The sequence below is a fragment of the Sinohyriopsis cumingii genome, chromosome 10, assembly GCF_028554795.1.
Source record: "Sinohyriopsis cumingii isolate HCF-2022 chromosome 10, ASM2855479v2, whole genome shotgun sequence".
NCBI lineage: Eukaryota > Metazoa > Mollusca > Bivalvia > Unionida > Unionidae > Sinohyriopsis > Sinohyriopsis cumingii.
Genome location: NC_142970.1, coordinates 7,170,527 through 7,192,917, shown reverse-complemented (window position 1 = coordinate 7,192,917; position 22,391 = coordinate 7,170,527). Strand labels below are relative to the sequence as shown.

At 35.6% G+C, this 22,391-nt stretch overlaps 1 protein-coding gene across 2 annotated transcripts in view; it reads left to right on the top strand.

The window, feature by feature from the left end:
* LOC149789554 (uncharacterized) overlaps positions 1 to 22,391 on the top strand; it is a 99,991-nt gene that overhangs the window by 52,196 nt on the left and 25,404 nt on the right. For both annotated transcript variants that reach the window (XM_089971576.1, XM_089971577.1), the window contains 6 exons: positions 367 to 454; positions 4,551 to 4,817; positions 12,676 to 13,254; positions 13,787 to 13,893; positions 16,917 to 17,165; positions 19,848 to 19,969. In XM_089971576.1, the coding sequence (XP_089827702.1) occupies positions 367 to 454; positions 4,551 to 4,817; positions 12,676 to 13,254; positions 13,787 to 13,893; positions 16,917 to 17,165; positions 19,848 to 19,969 (1,412 nt within the window). The remainder of the gene's footprint in view (positions 1 to 366; positions 455 to 4,550; positions 4,818 to 12,675; positions 13,255 to 13,786; positions 13,894 to 16,916; positions 17,166 to 19,847; positions 19,970 to 22,391) is intronic.

Genomic DNA, 22,391 nt, shown 5'->3' with positions numbered 1-22,391 from the left:
ATACATTTACTTAAAAAAACATTCTTTCAAACAGACCTAAACATTTTTTATAGGTACCATATGCATTTGAACTATCCACAGAGTCATGTATGGTAATGATTACTTACAGTTTCAGAATAATATCGAATTTCATCTGCAAAAAAGTCAGTTACATTTAATCAAGTCTTTAATGCCACATCAAAATTTAGTCAATTATCGTACAGTAATGCTACATCTTATTCCCCATAAGCGCTTGTTGTTTGATTCAGTTAGAGAAGCAAAACTGAAATCGTAGATGCTCACAGCCAAATCATATCACCGAGCATTGTTGTTTTCACTTTCAATTTTGCCATATCTTACCAATAACTTCTTCTGTTTGTCATATAGGTAGATAATGAGCCGTCAAGTGTAAAAATAGAAAGGACTCCATATATACCGATCCATGAGAACTCTGAAGATGACAGGAAAGATAAGGGTAACGACATGATATTGTTCAGTGTATAGGACTCCGTAAATTTAGATAGGTTCTACACCATAATTTTGTGTAACAAATTGAAACTTGTACCGGTTTGAATATATTAGGTACATGTATGTGACACACTGATGTACAGAAATACAATTTGTTGCATACGGCACAAGTATAAAAAATATAATGGGAATATCATTGTTTGTAAATAGTTAGCTATGCTACATAGCACATATAGTTTGTATTTCAAAATAATTACTGCAATTTGTCTACATATTTTTTGATGAGGTACTGAACTCTCTTAGTTGGAGAAAAGTCAATTCACAACAGTGGTGATACCAAGTTCATTGGCCCAGGTGTGATTTCGCTTTTGGAACTACATTTATAAAGAATATTTGCCTCTTCTTCCATGATTAAGCTTATTTTATTTGTATTATCCCTCTCTCTCCCCTTCCTTCCTCTCTCCCAATCAAATGAATGGTTCATACAAAGTGTCAGTACTTCTGATCCTTTAGTATACATTGATGTTATCAAAAAAAAGATGTTGTCAGGAATACATACAGAAGAACCGCTAAACAACAAAATGGCGATATGAGCTTTTTCAATAATTTCATCAATCGCATCATGCAAAGTGTGAGTGATTAAAAGTACATGACTTGTTCCTTTTCGGCATTCTGTCTTATTTATAGTATCTATCTATCTATCTATCTATCTCTCTCTCTCTCTCTCTCTCTCTCTCTCTCTCTCTCTCTATATATATATATATATATATATATATATATATATATATATATATGTATTATACTCAACGACAAATGGTACCCTCTTTTAGGAAAACTTTGATTATAATAGTACAGATTGTAAATATGATCACACATATAAGAATATCTAAAATCTCGCATTAGTTATTGTAGACTGCAAACTGAAATTAAATGACAACTCAACTTATGGTGCAGTATTTCTGCATGAAATATACTTCAATTTCGTCCGAATGCAGGAATAAATAAATAACATAGACAAACTCTTTACATGCAAACCAACAACCTTACAAACATCAGTCTTATGACAGTATACTCGGACGCCTCCCGAAACGTTCTGTCTTGCTGCTATAGTACTCCACCAATGGAGAATTTCTAATTTATCGCATAAACAAATGCATTAATTTAACAACATTTAAATTACTATATGTAAACTCTAAATTTTTGAAAAGTAACTGTACTACAATTGCTGCAACATATTGGAACTTCATATTTCTCGTTGTAGTAATAGTAAATAATTCAATGTATTCTTTATCAACATTATACTCTCATATTTTAGTATGTGCATGTAGGCTTGATGTTTCATAGGCTGGTATTAAATTCATTATTATGAACTTTCTCAAGCTCAGTACTCGACATTGTGGAAGTCATATTGTATACGTTTTTATTCTCATCAATAGGCTTAAAGTGTTCTTGCAATCTGCTAGTCAGTTGCAAACAAAACCTTTTCATTTCACTCAGTTCAGCCTTCTCAAAAAAAACACCAACAACCATTTATACTATTGCATTAATCGTCATCGCTACCACTGAAAGGTGTAGGATGGCGGCATATGAATGGAGACGATGGCGTATCATTTAGATAGTGATACTCGACTGTCCTACTATCCATACTGCAGATCTTAGTGTCATCTTTGTCATAAATAGTACTTGTATTCATTAATGAGGACTTGAGCATCATATATACTATCTTTGTCAGCATCGTCTTCTGTTAACTGAACATTTGAACATTCTTCCATCTACTTTTCTTCCCAGTCTTCTTTGTTCTTATCCTCTCCCTTACTGAGGTTTACATTCTCTTCATCTATGTCTCTAACGACAATAAAATAAAACAAATCACGTGATACAACTGGACTGTACTACATGTGTACAATATAATTAGCTTTATTTATATAAAATACATTAAATTCAGATACTATAATTTAGGTAACAGTTCCTGAAATGCCATCGGTTTCTTAAATGGGGATATTTACCGAGGTTTCATCTCTTATTGTTGAAAATTTTGTCATTGACTTTATTACTGACGACGTTTTGACCATTCTGGAGTCCTAAGTGGTTACAGCGTCCGCTTTGGATGCGGCAGGAGAGTCATAACAAAAATGTTGCTAGCAGTTTTATCCCTAGGCGCTCAGCATTAAAAGGTTAGTGTTATGAATTGTTGGCATTGTGTCAGGATGATATGACTGGGTGGGACATCGTTATACATGTCTGTGACATGATGTCTTAGTACTAGTCATCTCAAGAAACTAAAACACTGCAGTCATCGCAGTGACATGACTGAATTTGTTTAAAGCTACGTCAAACAACCACATCACCCAAACATATAATGCCACTCAAACTTTGGAATTGTATTACTTTCGATGTATGTGAGCTGTGTTTTGCATTCATTAATTAAATATGCAGTTTTCAAATTAACAAGTTGTAGCTTGTTAATTATTTTTTATGTTATGCATATTTAGTATAAATTCTTGGCTTTTTTATGTTATGCATATTTAGTATAAATTCTTGGCTTGATTTTCTATTTCGATTTGAGTTCAAAACCTGGACTTTTCCGTGTGAAATGATATTGTGTCTTTTTTCCAGTCAAATAGTATATTTAGGCTTTGCAAACAAAGTTTATATTCCTGTTTTTAATATACGTCTTAGGGAATATATGACATGAGTTTATAGCTGTGTTTAGACAGAATTAATTAAATTATTTGCCTGAACTGCAAAGTAGACATCTTGGATTTTGGGATAATTGAGAAGTATTGAACTTGCATTCTGGATTATATTATTGTGATACATCAAGCATATTGGTACATCATCACATTACATATTACTTGAATTATTTGGGAACATTCTCTACGTTTGCCCTTGTGACAGACATGTATGAATATTTAAGATTTAATTCACAACACTTTAATTTCTTTTTATGTTTTTACTTTTTAACTTGCAAATATACACCTGTTTCTTGACTTTGCCAAACCTTTCGGTTTCAGATTACCATAGTTTTTATCAATGTTAGTTTTTATGTGCCTTTAACACTATATTATTACTAATTACTATCATACAATTTTAATGTACCCCAAAACAACATCATGCCTTAAATGCAATAACCTTTATCTACTTTGTCAGCTATGTCATATGATTGATATTTCGAAATCTACCATCGATATCTGGATCTCATTATCAAGAAAGAATATCGATCACTCACTGAGAAAGACTTTTCTCCAATGGGAATACACGCCCTCGAGGTAAAGGCTAATACTTAGTCTCGGGCCTACATCTATCTCAATCATTCATCTTAGCAAAGCATTATAGAGGCTGCATTTTGGAGATCGCATATGGCCTTCTCCTACTTTTTTCATCAGTCGTTATCAGTGTAACCATGGTGTATTTTCTGAGAGTTCAATAGTTGTAGCAATAACAAAGACCCAACCTGTTACAGTATATATGTTGTTTATTGGATCATCTACCAGGTATGCAGTTGAAAATTGTACTCATTATTGTATGATAGAGACAGGTTACTTATTACTAATATTAAAATGTGGGCGGTTGAGTTTGGGGGTGACATTAATCTCCCAGACAGATGTGGTGTATTTCTTTAGTCAGGATCCTTGTAAAGGGTGATGGTACATAGGGATATAGATTTCGTTTGTGAAAAGGGTATTGTGCATGGTCCTATGACCTTTCTTGTACAGGAGTGTGGTGCATGAACCTATGCATTTTCTTGAGCAGGAGGATGGTGCATGGGCATATGAACTTTCTTGAACAGGAGAAAGGTGCTACTAACATGGACGAAAGTTGTTACATTGGTGAAAGTTTAAACTAAATAATAGGTACAGACCAATATTACAAAATGTTAAATAGGTTTTCTTTAGAAACTAACAACATTACTCTATTACATAAAAATGACAGAACTGATTTTTGTATGCAATGTGAACCTCTGAATTATAATTTAAATTGTTTGTGGAGATTAGACTCCATGTTTGTGACAATTTCTAATTAAAATATCACAGCCTTTAATGTTTTTGAATGTTATTTAAAAGAGTCGTGTTTCATATGCTATTGAAATTGTATAATTTCAGGGCAAATCATTCCTTTGGAAATCCTTCGTATGGATAATGAATCCCTTCAGCTGTACAAAAAGGCTCTGCGAGATGGAAAGGAGAAAATTTATAACATCAGAGTCATGGTTGTTGGTCAGTATGGGGTTGGAAAGACTACACTTACAAAGCGCCTCCTTGGGCAGCAGGTTGATATATCTGAGAGGAAAAGCACAGAGGGAATAGATGTACATAAACATTGTTGCAAGATCTCTCTGGAAACTGGGGAATGGATAGTTCAGCTTGAAGGTAGGCCATGCTTATCCATGAACTTCATGTCTAATCACTAGGAACAAATGCACAGCTTGAATGAAAGCCATCAGTATTCATAGACATTATGTGTAGTCTATAAAAACAACATACACAGCTGCTGATGATCTTCACTTTATTCATTCGAAATATCTTGGTGTTGGGCTCATATGCCAGGGTCAAACCTTGAAAATGTTTGACATATATTGGTAGTGGGATGTTAAACCACATCTTGAACATATTTGAAATTTTTATGACATATCTTGGCGTTGGGATGTTATGACAGGGTCAAGTCTTAATATGCCTAATTGATATGTCATATCGTGCTGTCATGTTTCTCAGATCTACAATCTTACAATTGCTAGGGAATTATATGACATATTGATGCTGAGAAGTTACATGAAGATCAATTGTTGCGAGTAGTCTGACATATATTGGCGTTGGGATGTTATACCAGAAACAAATCTTGAAAATGGTTCAGATTATATTGTCATATTGGTGTTGGAATGTTATTTCGGGTGCCAAGCTTGAAAATGTTTGAGACTTATATATCGTATTGAGTTGAGATAGTACACCAGGTTCTGATCTTAAAAAAGGCTTGGGAAACATGTTGGTTTTGGGTTCTTACTCCAGGGTGAAATATTAAAAGTGCTCGAGATTAAAATGATAAATAGGAGATGAGATCTTAGATCGGATTAGGATGATATATCGGAGATGAGATCTTAGATCGAATTAGGATGATATATCGGAGATGAGATCTTAGATCGGATTAGGATGATATATCGGAGATGAGATCTTAAGCCAGGGTCAACTGTTGGAACTGCTTGACATAGATTGGTGTTTTTATTGATCCATCTCCTTGTCAGATCATGAATAAACTTAAGATTAATTTGATATAAATATTGGTATTGGTTTTTAATTTTAGATTATGTTAAAAGTTTCAATATGTTTGAGATTAATTGGGCATATATTATTGTTTGCGATGTTATGACGGGGTCCGATCCTGAAACTTCTTGACCTATATTGGTAGCGGGATGTTACACTAGGGTCAAATCTTGAAAATGATTGAAATTTATGACATATGTTAATGTTGGGATGTTATCACAGTGTCAGATATTGAAAATGCTTGAGATTTATTTCACATGTATATGTGTTGATATCTTTTGCCTGGATCCAATGTTGAAAATGTTTCAGATTCATGCGACATATATTGTGTTTGGTGTTTTTGTCATTATCAAATCTTGAAATTGTTTGACCTATATTGGTGTTGGGATGATACGCATGGGTCAAATTTTGAAACTGCTTGAGAATTATATAATATATGTTAGTGCTTGGATGTTACTGAGGGTCAGATATTGAACATGTTTGAGATTCATTTGACATGTATTGGTACCGAGATCGTATGCCAAAGTCAAAGCTTGACAATGCTTGCGATCATTCCAAATCATTTCGGAGTACTGATGTTATGAGCGTCAGCTTTACAGCAACCAAATCTATCCTGCTTGTGTATTATTTTTCTTAGAACCGTAAGACTGAATGAAGAGATTCTGATGTTATCGTGAGGCTTGCTGCTTTGATTGTCAGGAAGAAAATTCTATGAATTTCAATATTTTATTGATATTTTGAGGCCTGCTGTTTTGATTCTCAGTGTATATGGCATGAAGCATCTTATTGCACAAACATGTGTACAGCATGCGTTGTGTGACGGGCCTAATATTCTGTGGAAAAAAGCAGAAGCTTTTATAAATTTAAACATTGCCAGAACTACAAATATTCATCTTTAACTGTTATAGATGGGAATGTAGAAATATTGTCTGTCTAGCCATCTGTTCATCCACCAATTTGAGAGTGCTTAAATTGGCCACCAGAATCTTCCACTTTCAGCATATAACCTTGCAGGTACAATCGGTCCATCCGAGAACCTGACCATGCAGGCTTGCTGCCAACCGTCTCTATTATTTACCAATCTGTTGCTTGATAAAACTCTTACCACCATATCAGTCCAACTCTTTGTAAAGAAGCTTGTCACCACGATCTGTCAACCCACCAATCTGTCAGTGTCCCACTTTGTTAAAACCATCTTTTCAACCACCAAACTCTTTTTGAATACAGTTGTTACCACCATCTCTTTATCCAGCATCCTGTTTGTAAATAAGATTGCTAGTACATTTTTAGTAACCATCTCATTGCATGAGCTTATTACCACAATCTATGCATCCATTAACCTGTTTGTACGTAAGCTTGTTATCACCATGTCAAGCCATCTGTATAGCTGTACATAAGCTCGCCTCCACAACCTGTCAATCTACCAGTTTCTTACTGCCCCATCTTTGAGCCACCATTTGCCATCCAGCAGTCTGTCTTCAAACAAACGTATCACCATTATATGTCCATCATCCAATATGTTCGGACATAAGCTTGTTACCACCATACGCCATTGTCTCCATCCTATAATACATAGTTGTATTCATAGGCCTGCACAGCAACATCAGACGATGCCAACATCCCAGAGACAGACGACACTCCAAGGGCGCTATTCGCATGGTCGCTCAACACTGAGTCGCCAATGAAGATGACGATTCAATGTCAACCAAACTTGCTCTCAATCTTTATGTAACCAAGCACCCAAGCTTTGGATGTTAAGTCTATTTAGAGTTTATTTGTAATTGTTTTTGCAGTTGATAGTCTTAGTATACGCATAGCATCCGGTTTTAAGGCCGAAACAATCATATATACACTATTATGAAGCATATCCAAAATAATCCTGACAAAGTTATATGTAATTGCTAATGAATAAAAGTTCCGTATACATTGCTAAACCGAAAATGTTCTGGTCCGCCAAACATCCTGACATTGTCCAGACGTCGTTTTCCAGAACTCTTTTGAATAATTCGCATCAGTTGCAGAATAATATTATAGTCCAAATAATGGACACTTTCTACTTCCACTGGACATTCCAAAAATGTTTTTCTTCTCGAATAATATCTAAGTGCTAATAAACACGCTTGCAAACTTACAACAGAAACATAGGAAATGATGATTGCTCCGAAAATTGGAATAAAACTTATTGCTCAGTTCTATCCTTATATTCACCGTCTATTACTACCATATTTCTTAATATACCCCATAAGACGGATCATACCACTCACTTTGCTTCGAGACTGTCTATAATGTGACCTAAGCCCATCTGATGGGTAGTTACTGAATTCCTCCAGAAACGTCGAAACCCTATCAGTCACTAAGAAATTATTCAAAAGTAGACATTATGTATTATTATTCAGATTATTATTAGTACTTTTAAACACATACATAAGCATACATTTATAGCTCGTATTTAATATTACGATCTAAACAGACTCTGGTCAGGTAGGTAAAATCAGAAAAACGATAGTCTGTACAATTTACAGCAATGAATAAAAAATTATATAATTTAGATAAATTATGTACCAGGAATAACACAATTATAGATTTACATAATCATTATAAAGTTCTGAACATATTTTACTTTTAACTCTCAAAGGCAATTTAAATGCAGAAATATACTTATACGATTCGGAAAGTAATATATATATATATATATACAACTTATATATATATATATACATATATATATATATATATATATATATATATATATATATATATATATATATATATATATATATATATATATATATATCTTAGAGATGCAATGTCTATATTACAACCAATTCAACATAATCACATTGTATACAAATAATGCATACAGTACAGGAACGATGCATATCCAGTCTTAACTAGAATGGGCATCACAATTTGTGACTTTGTGTAGCCTGAAGTCATTTGTCAACAGAACGTGATATTATATCCTAATATGTAAACTGTTTACTTACATAGCAACAACTTCTATTCACCAATCTTTAATTGATGATCCATGCGCATTAATAGTTCATAAATACATATGTTAATAAAAAATATTCCATGTCTTTATTGAATTTCGATTAATTTCCAAACACAAAATAAATCACAGATTATAATATCCAGCATATTTTGACTATAGAATGAATTATCTAATACACCTACATTTTTAAATGTGTTACTGACGGTCCTAAAACTGCACGTAATACATATAGACTTTAGATTCCCTTTGGTCTGATACGGTATGGTACTTGGCCAGTTACCGCTCTGCCGATTTGAACATGACGACTGACATACTTCCTCTATTTCATTAAACGATTCCCTCCAATGCAAGGAGGGTTCTAGGGCTTATCTAAATGTAGGAAGTCACTAGCGCATGTACTGAAGACATCCATGACTCTTTCTCGGAAACAGCTAAACGCCTGACCTAACATGGGTGGGATCATTGCCACCTTCTGAGTCGAGAAAGTTGTCAGCTGCGATGAGGGATGGGATCATTGGCACCTCCTAGTAGAATGAAGTTACTATATAATCTTATATTATCGTGTGCAGTGCGGGCTCAGCCATTTAACAATGTAATCATCATTAACGTGCAGAACCTGCAGTCCCATGTGGATAGTTGTTCACAATGTGTACCATGGTCTGAAGAGCTCCACAATTGCAGGAAACATTAGCCGCCTCGCCCCATCGGACAAGGTTGACTGCACAACGATCCTGTCCTGTCCAACAACGTTTCAGTGTGTTCCACAGATGACGCGGAAGATTAAAGCCGGGAGGGCAGACAGATGGCTCAGCTACGAGGGAGTGGTTTACAACATCTGTTGAAGACCACTCAACACTCCATGTCGAAATAGCTGTCATATCCTCCGACAACGGACTAACCAGTTTGGGCATATGGAAAACAAGCGGACTGCTGGATATGAGGTGATGTCCATGTACAGTGGACGTTTCTTACTGGCATAGACCTTATCCAAGATTTTTGAGGTTGCTTCCTGGCGACGCAGATGTGGAGGATGAATATTGCTTAGTACTGGCATCCATGGTAAACAAGTAGGACGTATTGTTCCAGAGATTATGCGCATTGTTGTGTTTAGCTGGACATCAGTGAACTTAGTGTGAGACGATCGAGACCAAACAGGAGTGCAATACTCGGTTGTCCAATAACAGTGGGCTAATGCACATGCCTTTAGTGTCTGAGCACTAGCGCCCTAGGTTGAGCCAGTTTGCGGAGTAGGTTGTTTCGAGTGCTATCTTTTGACGCAGTTTTCTTCAGGTGGTTGTAGAATGTCAGTGTTCTGTCCAGAGTCACACCAAGGTATATTGGTGTCGGGTCGTGTTTTATTTGCTGCCCACTGAGGAGGATGCAAACCTCACGGTTCGCATTTGCATTGTTAAGGTGGAAGACGCTAAAGAAGTCCATCACATCCTCCAGGTCCTTGTCCAGTACCCCTTCCAGCTCAACCAATGAGCATCCATGGGTCCCAAGAGCAATGTCATCTACATACCTAAACTTGCGCGACCGTGTTACAGGAAAATCATTGGTCTAGACATTGAACAAACCTGGCGAAAGAACAGACCCTTGTGTATGTCCATTAGTCTGATGTCTCCACGATCTGCATTTATCCCTGGTGTGTACTCTGATGCGCCTGATACGAAGAAACAGTTCAATAGTGTCAACTATCCAGCACGGCAATTTTCAGCAGCAGCCTTGCATGCCAAACTGTTGTATGCCGCTGTTAGATCCAGAAAAACAAACAACTCCAGTTTTTTAGTCCCTCTGAAACCCGTTTTCAACAAATGTAGTCAGGGCAAGGATTTGATAGCAAGTGTTACGGCCCTTGCTGAAGCCTACCTGCTCAACACTTATGATACCTCCAAGTCAGGACCAATTGCTTGGAGAATCGTGTGCTCCAGTACCTTAAAACAGACTGAAATAAAGGATATGGGCCGATAACCCGTCGCATTAGTAGGATCTTTGTCAGGCTTTGGTATCGCAATAATCTTTCTTTACCTGGGGCTACAATCTTTTCATGCACTTTTCCCTAGCAAACCGTTTTGTAAAAAGCAGCAAGCCATTATTTTGCCTTCGTGCTAAGATGCTTCAGGTATTCAGACATGATGTTTTTATAACCCGCTGCTTTGCCTGATATGATGCTGCATTGAGAAGTTACTAACAATCAGCATCATGCCCCTCCTTCCTGATGCAATGTCCTTTCCCTCAGGCAGACCTGTCCCACCTTAAAAATGCAACGTCTTCTCACTCAAGTAGACCTGTCCAGCCTACCTGATGGACGTTTTACGCACTCACCTAGACCTGTCGCACCTTCCTGATACAGGGTCTTCTCACTCACTTAGTCCTGTTTCACCTGCCTGATGCGGGCTATTCTCACCCATGTAGACCTGTCCCACCTTCCTCTTACGGGCTCTTCTTTCTCATGTAGACCTGTCCGACCTTCTTGATGCAGGGTCTTCTCACTCTCAAGTAGACCTGTCGCATCTACCTGATGCAGGGTTTTCTCATTCAAGTAGGCCGGTCCCACCTTCCTGATGCAAGGTCTTCTCAGGCAGATTTGTTCCACTTACCTGATGCACGTGGACCTGTCCCTCCTTCCTGATACTGGCTCTTCCCGCTCAGGCAGACCTGTCCAACCTACCTGATACAGTGTCTTCTAACTCATCTATACCTATTTAAGACTGCTTGACTCTCATTTTTTGGACATAAGTTGCCTGCCCAGAGATTCATCAATCAGGATGTCAATTTCGTATCTGCTAATCATTACTACTACTACTACTACTACTACTACTAGTAATTATACTAATACTACTACTTTGACAGCTACTACTACTAGTAATTATACTACTGCTGTTACTACCATTACTACTAATAATAATAATATGCTCATAGTGTATGATCATTTAATGTTAAATCGTGGAACCTGCATTCAGAGGTCACTTGTGTTAAGAGGCCTTTTCGCACAGAGATATATGATTGACGGTTAGCATATGACTATACATCAGGTGACATATCTTTTGTCAGCTAGCATGTATAAATTAGGGCATATAAACGGCTGGTGACTGTTTAAGTAACAACATATGTATATGCCCGCTGTACAGCTTGCCAAGAATAAAGGACAGTCACTTGACTTGGCTGAGAATAATAATAATAAAAATACTACTACTACTACTACTACTACTACTACTAATGATGATAATAATAATGTTCGATCTAAATAGATAATAGTGTATGATGCTTAACAGTGGAAGCTCTAGTTAGAGTTCACTTTTGTTAAAAGTGACTCATATTTCTGGTACGATTATTTCTCTTCTTTCATTGCCATTCAGGAAATAAGTTGATATGACCATCGAACTCAGGCATGCACAAGTTCTTCAAAGAAGCCTGCCAGATGAATAACTTTTAACCCACAATGATTGAATGAGAACGATCACATAAAAGTAGGCCATATGAATGATTATTGAAGACACACCAACTAATGCATACAAATAGATAAAACAGTGTTCTTCAAAACCACACCCTGTCATATGAATAACAAGGTAAAAATATGCTATAGGTTGCAAATACTTGCTTCAACCTATTGCTAGAGAATTACTTGCTTTTGATTTTCTAACTGGCACATTTAGGTTAAATTGATAATAGCACTGGAGCAGAGTGTACACGATTGAGATAAGAAATATTTGCACATTGATTCACAAGAACAGTTTGGTTTACATTCGGATAAGACACTATAGATTTGCAACAGTGACTGCCAAAAGCAATGATAAATTGTTATTTATTGAGAAAAATCCTGACTTCTAAATGCCTACACCAGGTGATAGCTATATACAGCGGATTAATAGTGGAACGTTGAGGGGGGAGATTAGGTTGTGGCTGTGACCAGATGATTACTATATAAAGCTGAATGTTATACGGTTATTTAGGTGTTTTTGTTTTGTTTTGTTTAAGATTCCGATCAATTATCCAGACTTCAACGTTTTATGAAGCTGCTGTCAGGATCAGATCAAAAGTCTGATGTCATCCAGGAAAGAGAAGGTAACATAGAGATTATTTATCAAAGGGAGACAACTTATGAAGCAGAAATTAATAACAACAATGTTACGTCCGCTCGTTCAGAGTCAGACCAAGAAGTTAGTTTACCATACTCCCAGCCAGCAGAATTGTCATTTTACAAGGCGGATCAAAGCCATAGGGCACAACGCTCGGACCATAAAACAAGAACCACTGTTGCTCTTCCACCGAATAAGTCAAAGTCCATTGAGAGAAAGAGGAAGGATGCTGTAATGGAAATCCTCCAGTTAATCAATAAAAATGCGGACAAACTAGACATGGATACAGTGAAATATGCATCATTGTCTATATGGGACTTTGCAGGACAATATATATTCTACACTACTCATCATACGTTTCTGACGAGTCGAGCGCTATATATTCTGGTCATAGATATCAATCAACAAGTCACAGATCACATAACAGATGACACGTGTTTCTTTGACATGGAGGGAATAAAACGGTGTAAAGTTCATTGTAAGTACAACATTTCAGCTATATATATAATATTTAAAGTCACGTGTATAAAACATAATGTTGCACAAACCATGCTTATGTGGGGTTTTCTAGAATTATTACTTGTAGCGATAAAGGTAAATTCCCAGATAGGTAGCTTCGGACAGAATTTTAATTGAACTATGAATATAAAATCCCAGATATTCGTAACCGTCATGTATTCAAAATAACTTCTGACAGAATTTTTATTATAGCTTGAAAGACTTGATATGATATTGCTGGTTTCATTTTGATGCAAATCATGTGTATTAAAGGAGGATTATAAGGAAAACTGATTTTGAATTGCATGTTGCTTTTATCCAGGAAATAAAGCTTTATTATTATCATTTTTATTTGTATAACAATAATAATAATAATAATAATAATAATAATAATAATAATAATAATAATAATAATATTATTATTATTATTATTATTATTATTATTATTATTATCATCATTAAGATTATTATTTTTTTTAATTATTTGATACAACTATTTCTGTTCTCTTCAGATCTGGTTGAGGTTTGGCTGAACTCCGTGCATACCTGTTCACAATCACCTAAATCAAGCATTCCCCATGTGATTCTGGTTGGCACACATGTGGATAAGCTTCCAGATGTATGTTACATTAGTATTTAAATGCTCAAATTTACTTTGAAGATTGACAAAGTTGTTATACACCACAATGCCTGTTGTATATCTGTATCTATTGTTGGAAAATATTCACTTTTCAGTTTCATTGCATATGTATATTTGCCTCAGTTTTGGAAAATGTCCTCTGTTTGATGAAGAAATTAATAGGAGAGTCTGAGAAAATGTATTGAATGTAAAAATAATGATCTGTTAGATTTGTATTTTGTTTAATGCCCTAAGAGGCAGCATTGAGTTAATTCCCATCATGTGTTTTCTTAAAGGGGAGTTTCTGGACACCAAATCAGGCATTAAAGTCCCTTTAAAATTATGATCAATATTTACACCTAACCAAGCTTATACATTATTTTATCATTATGATCTCTATGGACAACCAGCCAGGCTTTAAAATGTATGTTATTATTATTATTATGGTCAATTATGGATTCCTAATCAGGCTTTAAAATCCCTTTGTCATTATTATCTATATGTACACCTAATCAGGCTTTTAATATCCCTTGATCATTATGATCAACATGAAATCGTAATCAGGCTTTAAAATCCCTTTGTCATTATGAATAATATGTACACCTAATGAGGCTTTTAAGTTCTCTTTTTCATTATGATCAATATGGATTCCTAATCAGGCTTTACAATCCCTTTGTCATTATGATCAGTGAGGACATATAATCAGGCATTAGCATTCATTTATCATTATGATTATTATAGACAATTAACCAGGATTTTAAAATCCCTTTGTCATTATGATCTATATTGAGACCAAATCAGGCTTTGACATTTATATTAGCATTATGGTCAATATTGATCTATTATCAGGCTTCAAAAACCCTGTGTCATTAAGATCAGTGAGGACATATAATCAGGCTTTAGCATTCCTTTATCATTATGATTATTATAGACACTTAACCAGGCTTTTAAAATCCCTTTTTCATTATGATCAGTAAGGACACCTAATGATGCTTTAATATCTCCTGATCATTATGATTTTAATGGACACGTAATCAGGCTTTTTAATTTCATTTCTCATTATGATCAATATGGATTCATAATCAGGCTTGGAAATCCCCGTATCATTATGATGAAAATGAGTAGGCATTAAAACCCATTTATCATTATAATCAGTATGGATAGATATTTAGATTCATATGTTTATCATATTCATTCATCAATGTTATCTCTAGAATAGACTCAAATACAAGTTTCATCGTTTCTTTTTGCACAGGTTGTCACTCATGATAACAAACAAATACTAATGAAAAGCTGATCACCTAATTAGTATCTGCAGACTTTAATTAATTAACCTCAACCAAGAATGATATCATCTGACTAGAGTTAAGAAGCAGTCCTTGTGTCCTGTCAAGTATCTTGCGACCACATTCTGTTCATTAGACTGCATTAAAAAATGGAAAATATTCAGCTAATTGCTGATTTCAACATTTGCTTAGGAGTTAAACTTGTGTTTTATACAGAACGTATTCATGTTTCCGGTTCAACGTGCCAGACTCTTTAACAAATGCCATAGAACTTGCTTGTTTTCAAGGAAACAACGTGATAGACTTGTGCATACAAAATTCCAAAAGGTTTCTCAGATCCATTTGCTTTCTAAAAATGCAACATTTTGCCATGACCATCGGTTAGGTGGTTTTATAGGAGAAATAGCTAACGAAAATGAAACCCAAAAATAAATGTATCTATGTCTTTTTAAACATAACAGAAATGGTGGACAATGAAACAATACAAAAAATATTGTTTTTTTTTTCTATGTAGACTGGTGGTTTATTATTGAGGTTATAGTAATATTGTGAATAAATTGAAAAAGAGAGAAAACTAATAATTATATGGAAATATATATGTGAAGGGACAATCTGTTGATGTAAATATTCAGGTGAGTAGAATGATTGATACCGAATGCCTGGTTTGAAGGAAGTAGCTAGCAGTGGTAAGTAATGATTGATACACAGAAGGCCAGGTTACAAGCAAGTCAACAGTGGTGGCGAGTTATGATAGTTAACAGAGTTGTGGCATATGCATGCATATTATAAAGAAAATGGTAGGACACCAAAATGTGGTCTGTGTGGACAAGTGATTTGGGACATGCACTAGCTCAATTTAGATACAGACCTGCCAGCTCTTACAATTTGACTATACGCCTTATGGAAGTGTCTTTAAAAATATAGAAATATGAAATGATAAAAAAATATGTAAATATGATGTTGCGGTAGAATATTGATACTTGTTTGTTTCTGATTCGGGTCTGGGTTTCCTATTAGAATCAACAGAGTTGGTTGTGGAACCAGATTAACGTTGCAGAACAACTTCAGTAAATAAAGACTTTTCTAAACGTGGCGCCTAAGAAACAACACATTATCGAAACAGTATGGACAGTATGCGTTTTGAATAGCTCGACATTTAAATGGAGTTTTCGGATTTCTTGTCAACATGTTGGAATGGCAACAGTTACAATTATTAGAAATCACGTTTTACACAGAGTATGTCGTCTGGCGCGAGATATGATGCCACATGAAACTGAAGAATAAAGTGAAGAATTACATCAAGCTGAGAGATAGCAAGAAGTCATTGAGTTCTAAAAGTTCCGAACTGTCATTTGTGAAATTGTATTGGAGGTAACTAGGCTCTATCAACTTAACAAACGTTTAAGTTGAACATAATGTGTATTGTCGTTGCATCAGTCTCCTATTACACTTCGGAATTCTCTAAATGCTTTCTTTTCAATTTGAATGTATCACTATAACATTTTATTACACCTTAGATAAAAAATGTATGACTTACGGAAAAATGTCGACTTCCTTCTGTGACGGTCTTGTCTGGTTTGTCAGATCTGCAGAAAGTTTAAATATATATTATATATGGATGTATTCCAGCAAGTTATTATTTACGCTTTTGATCACTTTGATTTAGATTGCTACGTTTGAATAAAACTCATAACAACTGCACTCTAAACCAGCAAGTGTAATAAATTCTACTTACAGAAATGTCGAAAAGAAGTTATTGATAAGTACTTCAAGAAACTCCGCTACATTTTGAAAGATAAGCCAACCATATGCCACCTGATGGATGATGTTGTCATTGATAATACAAAGATTGATCCAATGCTAGAAGAGTTGAAAAGAAGACTGTTTGAACTGGCAGCAGAACAGCCTCATTGGGGGGAGGAACAGCCTGCCAGATGGCTTCCTTTGGAAGAATCAATCATGACACTGAAAGAATCTGGTGCCAAGGTAAAGTTAACAAGAACGTTTATCTCACATTCATGCACTTTCCAAAAGGTAAAGTATATAAATATACTATTGTATCCATTCATCCACCTTTTCCCTATTTCATTTCCGTAATATAGCTTTGGTTTTACATGATCTCCCTGCACTATAACGTTAGTTTTAAGAGATCTGCCTGTACCAAGCTTTGTATATATCTTGCGATTGAGGAAAACGAAGAAACCTTTAGGGTCAGAAGGGCCGTGGGCAATGATTCTGCAGAGAAACGTTGAAATGGTTTCAAAGTTTGTATATGACTTTCTCGGATTTGGTAATATAAACGGCTTTTTGGAATTATAAAGTCAAGTGTTATCATCACTGTGCAAAGAGAGAGTACATGTATGTAAAGCATAATTTGAGTTTAAGACAATGTATCTTGACCAAAGTTTGCACCAGGTGTGCTATATATGTATAAAAGAGAACAAATTGGTTTGGACTGAAAAGGTCAATGTTTAATTCCATTACCGCTTGGGAAAGAAACGGAATTTAGTGGACTAATATTCATTCAAACTCAAATTTCTTGATCTACAGTTACCAGGTTTTATGGATGACATGTATGAGGAAGAAACATATCTATTGCAGGATCAGGCGTTCGAGGATCACATTTGCTTAGAATAGCAGACAAAATTATCTCCATAAAATTTACTAACTTCTCCTATGCTAAGTGATAGTAATTGCTACCAAACATTGTAAATGCAGTGCATTTGGGTTACTGATGGCAGGATCAAATTGTTAGCGGTCCAGTTCACTATGCCTGTAATGAGAACAATAGTTTCCATACAATGACTTAAACGATGAAAATCTCCACCAACATAATTGTTGAATGGTTAATGAACGGGATAAAAACGACCCCTATCACCTTAGGTATTAATAAAATCAAAGATCAAGGTGCTCGTGACTAAAGAAGGAAAATATTCCATAATGATAGTATTAGCTCTGCATAATAAAACTGGACGAAACTTTGTATATGACTTACACACGGGATAAGAAAGAAGCACATTACATTTTGGATCAACTTTTGAAAGGTCAAGGTTATTATGATTGAAGCAGGAAGTGGTATCTGTCCCCCAAAAAATAACGTTTTCTATAAAGAGGACAGTTACACTTGGCCCTTGCGTATGATATGGTTGCCAACATGAAGGAGAAAGAAATTTTTTTAAAGGCATTTTCAAATGGGAATTAGCCATTAATATATATACAAAGATGATAGTTAATTATATTCATATAAAATATCAATAAATGGTCTTAATGAGACCCAGGAAATGTTTTTGCGTTATGTACATAATATGTTTTATCCATGTTTTGAAATGGAGCACTACATAATGGCTATAAACAATTATACATGGTTCACAGCAGTACATTCAGTTGAAAAATCTGTTTTTGATATTAGAATCGGTATTTCGACTGGTAACAAATTATTATGTAATTGACTAAATAACACATACAAGGCAATGCAATGGATGAATATGTAATTGACAGACAACTCATGCTAGGCAATGCAGTAGATGATTACGTATGTGACTGAAGAACCCGTACAAGCAGTGCAGTGGATGAATATGTAATTGACTGAACAACCCATCCAAGGTAACGCAATGGATGATTATCAAATTGACGAAACTGTTACATAAAACAACCGATCTAAGTCAATACAGTGAATGATTTTTAATTGACTAAGCTTGTACCTAAAACAACATATCCAAGACAATGCTGTAAGTGATTGTGTAATTTACCCATATGTTGCCTAAATATCTCATCAAATGCAATGCAGTGGATGATTGTGTAATTGACTAAGCGACCCATCAAATATAATGCATTGGCTGATTATGCCATTGCCTAAACAACACATCCAAGGTAATGCAGTTGATGATTATGTAACTGACTAAACAACCCATCCAAGGTAACGCAATGGATGATTATGTAATTGACCAAACTATTAGATTCGGTTCATTGGAACAGTTTTACATATGATCGATCGACATATAACTAATACGATAGTCTCTGTGCCACAATGAATGCGAGGTGATGCATATTGCATGATCTTGACTTGAGCATTAAACTAAAGTTAAAGTGATACTGGAGTCAGCATTATGCTCTAGTTACAGTGACCACAACTATGAATGAGATGTGATGCGTATTAGGACCCTAGGGAATTATGACGTAAGCATACAAATATATTTAAAGTTATTTCAACTATGAATGTGCTGTAATGCATACGAGGTGATGTTGACTACAACATCGAAATAAAGTTAAAGCGATTCTCGAAACTGAGATCTCAGAGAAATATAACATGAATAGACTGAGATATTTTGACTCAAAGCCATATCTAACTAGGGATCGTGTCCAAATTAAAGTGGAAATTGCTTATATTCATCAAATATGCAATTCGTGTAATTTAGTGGGTGTCTTTTATTTTTGTAATTATTTTTCTATATGTTTTATATATTATTCTTGACGCATAATAGTGGCAGGTTTGAACATGCCCCGTGTTTTAAATACATCATCTGAAATTTACTATGAGAACTTTAAGTGTGAAAAATATCAATTAGGGCGTATCAGACTTGAATGCATTCATTACATATTGTTTTCTTGTGAATGGGATTTATCATCTTAATAGTTAGACTATAAGTATCCACATTTATTTTCCTTCAGGTTGTGACGCTAGGTCTTATTGAAGAGATAAATAGATCGGGATCTGTTAGGATTGAGGACAGAGGTGAATTGGATCTGTTCCTTAGGTTCCATCATGAAATGGGCACCATACTTTACTTCAGGTGAGCGAAACTAGTTTTCATTGATTGAATGGAATATGTAGATTAATTCACTTTCTAGAATGTCATGGATGCAATGAAGTGTATGTTTAAATTCCTCAATTGTATAAAGAGTAATGCAATGAGTTTATATTGTAAGGTTACCTTGTAGACGATTTTATTGTGCTAGAAATGCTGAATGACAAGATCTGGAGTATACTCGTATTTTAAAAGCAGTAATAAAATATGTGTTACTATTACATTGCCTTGCTTTACGGGATTCCATGTCTGGTAGTCCTTTAGGAGGCGTATACTTTTCTAGACCACGATACCATTTTGATTCCTTAATATAGCAAATATATGGAATACCCTTCCTATTTTTTTTTTGGTCTGATTATACGTGTATCTAGATGTTTCAGTGAGATATTGTCTCCCCAAACATTGCATAACTTTTTGTGTATTGCTTGCGACTGAGAAGGATTTTTAATTTTGTACATTGAGGCCTTGCTATTTTTAAATGTTCCACTTCTTGCAAATTGCATGGGGAAGAATTATCTATCCGGTTTTAATTAAAACTATGCTGTATTGCATGTTATTTTCTGCCAGTGATATAATATATCTCAATGTGTGGGTGAGTATGGACATATTAAGGCTAAATAAGTCTCTTACACCCACGTGTTATTAACGAGTTATGCGTTCTATGGTGAGCCTTTGGTCAGATGATGCGTGTGACTTGGTTGCAAATCACCCTATTCATTGGGAGAGGAACGAAGACCCTTTTTCATCTTGATCACAGGCTGAATTCCTCCGTTATTTTCATAGAGGGATCTCAATCACTTACTGGTCATGGATAACTTCTTCTGTGTTGATTATCGGGAACCAAGAGCGATGTCTGTGGTTCAGTAATTGCCTAAAAGTCAAGGATGACTGATATTTCAGCAAATGCTATTAGGGCCAGTGAGGAATTGATCCCCAACAATTCTCAAAGCATGAAAAAAGAGCTTGAAAGTCAATTCATCTTTCAGACAAGGACGTGCAAAAGCTTCTAAATTAGAACAAGTTACACCTTCTCGAAAATAGTTATTATGTTACCTATATAAGCAAGCTACTAATTCTTGTAATGGGTCATATTTGAGGCAGGTTTATCTGTCAGGTCTGAGATCTGAACTAGTCACCTATTGCCGGGCACTGGGCAGTTGACGGTCACAAGCTTTGGCTCATTTACCAGTGGTAGTTGAGTGGAATGGCATAATCCCTCCCCACCTCTGTGTTTTATATAAAAGGGAATTGGGTTACCATGCTAGCAATTACTCAGTCGCCTTTCCTTAACATCATGGATGTTTTTGCCTTGGTTTCAAGATATAGGGAACAGTACAGGCTGCTGATATGATATTTCAAGTTCATTAAGAAACCATCAGCAACGCCATTTGACTCAGAGACAATCAGTAGTGTTACTCCAATAAATTAGCAGTTATGGAATTACAAAAGTTCCATTCACATGGATCACGCCAGTCACAGATACCGAAAATGATATTCCTACCTCTCCTAAGGAAGTCGGTCCTTCCCTTCATACCTCGTGGATGGTCTCTGCCTTTTGGATATATTATATGTGCTCCGCCGCTCCAGTCGGATGCATCCCAAGTAATGATATCAGCTGCAACACGGACTCATGTCGTGGACACAATCTTGGAAGGCTTACATTCTAGTCGTATGATCTTCACACGGCGGTCTTGTTTGGACTTTTCCCTTCAGTCTCGTTAAGAAGGAATCGTTGTCTGCAGGTGCACTTCAGTGATTGCTGAAGGAGTTGGTTGAAATGTACAAACATGCACTCGCCATGACTTTAAATGCTTGCTGAAGGTAGTGACTAAGATTTACAGACGTACACTCATTATGACTTAAATGCATACTTACTGCTGTGTCTAAGATGTACAGACATGCACACTCCATGTCAATGGCACTCTCTGTAGAGGTTCTTCACCTCTGCGTAAATGAAGCCTTGAAGACATATGCATCGCTAATAGTAACACATACGTAGCACAGAGATCATGCAGTGACGTACTTTCAACATTTAAATGGCGTTGATGAAGTTTTTAAGCGTAGCTCATGACCAGTCAAGTTTGTTTGCAACCTGTGTTTATACTGTTATACATCGATTCACGAACGTTAGTGATGAATTCCATCCTCATAAGGTGCTTTCTTCTTAAGCTCATTATATAATCATTAAACCAGATGAGTCGTACGCATCTTTCTTATAACAATGATATTACTATAAAATAATATTCATGTGACTTGCGTTTTACATGCCTAGGTAAGTTATGCTTTTATCTAATGAACACTAGGCTTTAGCGCTTTGTATTTATACTGGTAACCTTAGATTCGTGAAATATCTTGACGAGTAATATTCATTAATGACAAAGTAGGTCACTATGATATATATGCATTC